This window comes from Astatotilapia calliptera, chromosome 14, assembly GCF_900246225.1.
Source record: "Astatotilapia calliptera chromosome 14, fAstCal1.2, whole genome shotgun sequence".
Classification (NCBI taxonomy): Eukaryota; Metazoa; Chordata; class Actinopteri; order Cichliformes; family Cichlidae; genus Astatotilapia; species Astatotilapia calliptera.
Genome location: NC_039315.1, coordinates 34,108,073 through 34,115,225, shown reverse-complemented (window position 1 = coordinate 34,115,225; position 7,153 = coordinate 34,108,073). Strand labels below are relative to the sequence as shown.

Sequence of the window (7,153 nt, the reverse complement as noted above, 5' to 3'; positions counted from 1 at the left end):
TCAATTGGGGGTTTAATTTGGTTTTATATTTTTTAGGGGAAGAGAAACTGCGGTATCGAGTCCGCGGCGCAGTTTGAATAATTTGTGAGTTGCACGAGCGGACGGCACCCGCTCTGTGTGCCGCTTAGGGCGTTGTCCTGAATCAGCAGAAGTGTCTCACAGAAAGTTTGAATGGGACTGCGAGAAGCGTGAGGTGTGTGTTAGCCAGCCTCGAGGGGCGGTGTTAGAGCCAATCTATAGAGAAATATTTTTGATACTGTTTCAGTTATTGTTACATGTTTAATTTTGTATGATATGTTGTTAGAGAATAAATGCTGCGTGTTTAATTTGTGTCGGGTAAGAAAACATTACAGCGCATGTGTTGTAGCAGGTTAGAGTGAGCCAGGACGGCAATGGAAGTGTGCGCTGTAGCAGCAAATAGTTTTTTGACCGTGACATCTTTTGTTTGTATGTACGAGTCAGAAATAAATCTGAACAGCTCACATTAAGAAGTGGAAGAATTATTTTTTCGAAGCTTGGGACAGAAATTCGCCACTACATAAAAGTCAAAAAACTAGCGAGTAACGGAGGAATGTTTTCCGCGGTGGAGCCACCGACTGAGACATAGAAAAGTCACCGGATCGTCGGCATAAGGACGCCTACATACAACAACACGGCGAACAGCTAAGTAAAAGGTGTTTTGTCAGATGCATCTTACCTGTGGAAGTAGCATAAAGGAGTTTGTGCAGTACACCACCCGACAGCTGTGCCGAAGAAAATCATTACGGCTTAGCGGTGTTATATGATTACAATGGCGGACGACATTAATGACAGTGTGGGTGTAGTTACGCGTGATGGCAGCCAGAGGGCGATGACAGACAAAGGTCTGGAGTTCAAACTGCATCAGCTCACAAAGGTGAGAAGAGGCAAATTAGGACAAGTGACAGCACAAGAAGATGAAACTGAGCGACTTTTGAGCCATGAAATTCTGCCGGCTGTAAATGATGTGAGAGAGGCACTGAAAGTTTACAAGAAGTTGTATGAAGAGTTTCAAGAATGCAATTATGCAGTGTTGCTGTGTATTAAAGATGAGGAGGAAAAGGAGGCTGACCAACAACTTTGGTTTCAGCCAATGTCAGAACGATGTTTGCAGTTCATTAATAGAGTTAATACATGGATTGAAATACAAACATGTGATCAAGAGATAACTCCCATGGACAGTGCATCCAGAGTGTCAAAAACATCTAGAGTGTCAAACAAGTCTAAAGTATCCAACACGTCAAGGGTGTCGACAGCATCGTCGGAGCGCGTCAAGGAAGAAGCTAACAGAGCAGCTCTGATGGCACGAGCAGCGTCTCTGAAAGAAAAACAGGCTCTAGAGTTAAAAGAAGCAGAAATTAAAGCTGCAAAGGAAAGACTGGAAATTGAAACAGCCATTGCAGTGTCTACTGCCAAAGTGAAAGTGTATGAGGAATGTGAAGGGGTTAAGTCTCAAGTGAGTGAAACCAGACTTACGGTAATGCCACGTCGTGACCTCCTGAAGATGAATAACGAAAATGGTCATGGCAACGTAAAACACACACCAGGGAAGCCAACAGAGATAGAGAGGTCTGCCTCTTGGAGGAATCCTGGTGATCCAAGTACTGCAGCAGGGGCCATGCCTAAGACACATAGAACTCCACTGCAGGGGCCGAGCCAACGCCAAGATGGTGTCTCACTTCAGGAGACCAGACCAAGTGAGCTTTATCAAGTTATGCAGAAACAGGCAGATATCACAGAGATGCTTGTAAAGAACCAACAGCTGGCTCGGTTACCACAAAGGGATGTGCCAGTGTTCCACGGAGATCCTTTGGAATACAGGTCGTTTATGAGGGCATTCATGCACGCTATTGACACCAGAGCTGATAGCAATTCAGACAAGCTATATTTTCTGGAGCAGTATACTCGAGGCGAGCCTCGTGATCTTGTGAGGAGTTGTCAGCATATGCCTGAACATCGGGGGTATGAAAGGGCTTTGCAGCTGCTTCAAGATAAATATGGAAATGAGTTACAGATTGCTGGCACGCTAATTGAGAAGGCATCGAAGTGGCCACAAATTAAGGCTGAAGATGGAAAGGCGTTGAGCGCATTCTCTGTATTCCTGGTGAGCTGTCGTAATGCTATGGAGGATGTGGACTATATGGAAGAGATGGACAACCCTGCAACTATGAGGGTCATCATTTCCAAGTTGCCATTTAAAATAAGAGAGCGCTGGAGAGTCCATGCATATGATATCCAGGAGCGGCGCTGCAACAGAGCAAGATTCACAGAGCTGGTGGCCTTCGTTGAACGCCAAGCAAAGATCATGTCCGACCCACTCTTTGGCGATCTTGAAACAGCAGTGTCAGACAAGGTTATAAAAAAGCCACAGCAAGGAAATAAGTTGAAGAAAGACATTAGACATGGGAGCAGCTTTGCTATCAAGGTTAACCAAGGTTCAGAAATGGACAAAAGAAGCAGAGTTAGTAAGAACCAGAGTGACCTTTCACTCAACTGCGCCTTCACAAGACCTTGCATGTTCTGTGGGAAACTTCATACACTGCAAGAGTGTTACAAGATTAGAGAGGAGACTCATAAGGATAGAGTGGACTACTTGAAGAAAAACGGACTTTGCTTTGGATGCCTGCTAAAGGGTCACATGAGCAGAGATTGCAAAAAGAAGATGGTGTGCGAGGTTTGTTCACTCAAGCATCCAAGTTTGTTGCACTTCTCAAGTTATGAGGAAGAGAAGCCTCCCGATGAGGTCAATATGGGTAGCACTGCTAAAGGCCCAGCAGGGTTGTCTGAAGAAAAGGAGACAAGTGCCTGTACTGGGGCTGGAGGCAGCTGCGTGCTTGCCATTGTACCTGTAAGGGTGAAGTCCTGCAAGAGTGACAAGGCTGTGGAGGTTTACGCTTTCATTGACCCAGGTAGCTCTGCATCGTTCTGCACCAAAGCCTTGGCAAGGCAGCTGAAGGTGCAAGGCAGACGAACCGAGCTAACGTTGAGGACCATTAATTCCAAAAGTCGAGAGGAGAGTTATGTGCTCACAGAATTGGAAGTCAGCAGTCTGGCAGACAACAACTTTATCGCACTGTCAAAGGTCTTCACACAGAAAAGTATTCCTGTTTCCAGAGAGAACATCCCACTCCAGAAAGAGGTTGACAAGTGGCCGTACCTACGCGAAGTGAGGTTGCCTCATATTGAGGCTGAAGTGGAGCTTCTCATTGGAACTAAAGAATACACCATATTGGAGCCATGGAAGGTGATCCCAAGTGAGGACAATGGTCCATATGCCGTAAAGACAGCACTTGGATGGATTCTGAATGGACCACTCAGAGAAACGGATACTGCAGCCAATGATGTACAACCATGTGCTATTGTGAACAGAATAGCCATCGACAACGTGGAACAACTGCTTGTACGACAGTATAACCACGACTTTCCAGAGCGTCACTGTGATGATAAAGCAGGAATGTCTCAAGAGGACCACCACTTTATGGAGTCTGTGTCAAGCTCTACTCGTCTCACTGATGGACACTATTCCATAAGTCTTCCTACGAAGAAGTCGTGCGTTCAGATGCCGAACAATCGAAGTGCAGTGTTACAGCGTGCACTGAGCCTTCAGCGCAAGCTGAAGAGGAATCCTGCACTCCATGAAGAATACACTGCCTTCATGAGTGACATGTTGAGCAAGGGATATGCCGTTGAGGTTCCAACAACACAGTTAAACCGCAAGGATGGAAAACAGTGGTATATTCCCCACCATGGGGTATACCATCCACAAAAAAAGAAGCTGAGGGTGGTCTTTGACTGCGCTGCCAGCTACCAAGGAGTTTCACTGAATAGTGAACTTCTACAAGGGCCAGATTTAACAAACTCATTGATCGGAGTGCTGACACGGTTCAGGCAAGAGTCTATAGCCTTTACAGCAGATATTGAAGCAATGTACCATCAGGTGTGTGTCCCGGATGACGATGCTGACCTGCAGCGCTTTCTGTGGTGGCCAGCAGGGGACCTCAATCGAGACATTGCTGAGTACAGGATGATGGTGCATATCTTCGGTGCGACTTCTTCTCCCAGTTGTGCCAACTATGCACTGCGAAGAACAGCAGAGGAGAACCGCAGCAAATCATCACCTGAAGCTGTAAGCACAGTTCTGGAAAATTTTTATGTTGACGACTGCTTGAAGTCTGTTGCCACGGAAACTCAAGGTATGGAGTTATACACAGACCTCACTGAATTGTGTTCTGGTGGAGGATTTCACCTAACGAAATGGACAAGCAACAGTCGTGCCTTGCTCTCATTCATCCCTGAGCATGAGAGAGCCAAAGATGTCAGAGACCTGAACTTGAACCATGACCTGCTGCCTATGGAACGTGCTTTAGGAGTTCTATGGTGCCCTGAGTCTGACGCATTCAAGTTCAGGATTAACATCAAAGAAAGACCTGTGACGAGACGTGGAATACTTTCCGTCACCAGCTCCATCTACGACCCACTGGGATTCCTTTCCCCAGGAACTCTCCCTGCAAAAATGATCTTGCAGCAGTTATGCAGGGAGGGTCTTGCTTGGGATGATGAGATCCCAGAACAGCTCAGTCATAAGTGGAACAAGTGGTTACAAGAGCTGTGCCAGCTGTCAGAGGTAACCGTACCCAGGTGTGTGAGACCATTGGACTTCGGTCCTGTCGCAACAGCACAGCTCCACCATTTTTCTGATGGGAGCGAAAGTGGATATGGAACAGCATCATACTTGAGGATGACCAGCAATGACGGACGGGTTCACTGTACGTTAATGATGGGAAAATCCCGTGTGGCGCCCCTGAAGCAAACCACTATTCCACGAATAGAGTTGACTGCAGCTATGGTTGCTGCAAAGACAGACAAAATGTTAAGAACGGAGCTTCAGATGAATCTTCTTGAATCTACATTCTGGACTGACAGCACAACTGTGTTGAAGTATATTGAAAATGAAAACCTTCGCTTCAAGACATTCGTGGCCAATCGCGTTGCGGTCATTAGAGAGCTAACAAATCCCCAGCAGTGGAGGTACGTTGGTACAGCAATCAATCCAGCTGATTGTGCATCCAGAGGGCTTGCACCATCTAAGCTCATGAAGAATCTAAGCTGGTTCCACGGCCCAGCTTTCCTGAAAACCCCAGAAAGACAGTGGCCAGAAAGACCTGACAAGGAAAGGATTGATAAAGATGACAGCGAAGTGAGGCATGCAACCATGGTACATCTCACAAATGCAGCTGAGAATGTTCACACGTTGAACAAGCTGATCAATCACTATTCCAGCTGGCATCGAGTGAAGAGAGCTGTGGCATGGATGATCAAACTCAAAGGCTTACTGTTACGACGATGTGAAAAAAGGAAAGAGACGTACGTTAAACAGAAAGAACAAGACAACGAATCAATGCAGACAACACTTACCCTGAAAGATCTGGTGCAAGCTGAGACAGAGATCATCAAGTTCTGTCAAAGTCAACAATTCCAAGAAGAGATCACCATGTTAAAGAAAGGCAAGTGTGTGACAAAGACTAGTCACTTGAGGAAGCTTGATCCCGTGATGCAGGACGGAGTTTTGAGAGTTGGTGGTCGCCTCGCAGCTGCTGGGATGCCAGAACATGTGAAGCACCCAGTCATTATCCCAAAGGGCTCACATATCACCACACTGATCTTGCAGGATATACATGAGAAGATTGGGCACTGTGGAAGACTGTATATGCTTTCACGGCTGCGACAGAAGTATTGGATTCCATCCGCTAACTCAGAAGTGAGGAAGTTTCTGTCAAGGTGCGTAATCTGCAGGAAAACTAGAGGCAAACCACTGGAACAGAAGATGGCAGATTTGCCAGAGGATAGGCTTCTACCTGATGAACCCCCCTTTTCTAATGTTGGGGTGGATTACTTTGGACCGTTTAATGTGAAGCATGGCCGCAGCACAGTAAAAAGGTATGGTGTGGTGTTTACCTGCCTTACAACAAGAGCAGTGCACATTGAAATCGCGCACACTTTGGACACTGATTCATGTCTGAACGCCATCAGACGCTTTGTGTGTAGAAGAGGTCAGGTATCTGTCATGCGTTCAGATAATGGCACCAACCTAGTTGCTGCTGAACGGGAGTTACGCGAAGCCATTCAAGAGTGGAATCAGTCAAAGATTCTAGATTGTCTCATGCAAAAGGGAATCCAGTGGGTATTTAACCCACCCGCTGGTTCTCACTTTGGAGGGATATGGGAAAGGCAGATCAGAACCGTGAGGAAGGTCCTGAGGTCTATACTGAAGGAACAGTTGGTCAATGATGAAGGTTTACTGACACTAATGTGTGAAGTGGAGTCAGTACTAAATGACAGACCGCTGACTACAGTAACAGATGATCCAACAGACCTGGAACCACTGACGCCTAACCACTTGCTACTAATGAAGAAAAAGCCGGGTTTGCCTCCTGGACTTTTCAGAAAGGAAGACTCATACTCCCGCCGCCGTTGGAAGCAAGTGCAATATCTTGCTGACTTGTTTTGGAAGAGGTGGGTGCGCGAGTATTTGCCTATGCTTCAAGAGCGTCAAAAGTGGACTCAGGTCAGAAGAAATGTAACTGTGGGGGACATTGTAATGGTGGTCGACGAGTCAGCGCCAAGAAGCTCGTGGATGTTGGGGAGAGTTCTTCGTGTCATTCCAGATGCTAAGGGTCTGGTGCGGCGTGTGATCATCAAGACAAAGACTAACACCTTAGAAAGACCCATTGACAAGCTATGCTTGATCTGTGAGAATGTCATGTAACTTGGAATGAGAAAATACAGTATATGTTCTGATCGGTTACAGGTTTTGTGAAAGATAATTTGAATGACCATGTGTGATACAGGAAGTGTTAATGTTATTTGGCTCTTTTGTAAGTGTTCGCTAATTGTCAGTCTTCACGCCCTCCAATTAGGGGGCTGGAAATGTTAGAGCCAATCTATAGAGAAATATTTTTGATACTGTTTCAGTTATTGTTACATGTTTAATTTTGTATGATATGTTGTTAGAGAATAAATGCTGCGTGTTTAATTTGTGTCGGGTAAGAAAACATTACAGCGCATGTGTTGTAGCAGGTTAGAGTGAGCCAGGACGGCAATGGAAGTGTGCGCTGTAGCAGCAAATAGTTTTTTG

The 7,153-nt window shown here is 46.0% G+C and overlaps 1 protein-coding gene across 1 annotated transcript; it reads left to right on the top strand.

Annotated features, from left to right (window-relative positions):
• Nucleotides 1-226: 226 nt before the first annotated feature.
• LOC113035735 (uncharacterized) lies at nucleotides 227-6,784 on the top strand. The gene has a single exon (XM_026191378.1). The coding sequence runs from the start codon at nucleotides 782-784 to the stop codon at nucleotides 6,782-6,784; it is 6,003 nt and encodes a 2,000-aa protein (XP_026047163.1). The 5' UTR covers nucleotides 227-781.
• The last annotated feature ends 369 nt before the right edge of the window (nucleotides 6,785-7,153 follow it).

Coding starts and splice junctions, on each gene's coding strand:
- LOC113035735 (XM_026191378.1), top strand. CDS start 782: ATGATTACAATGGCGGACGACATTAATGACAGTGTGGGTGTAGTTACG.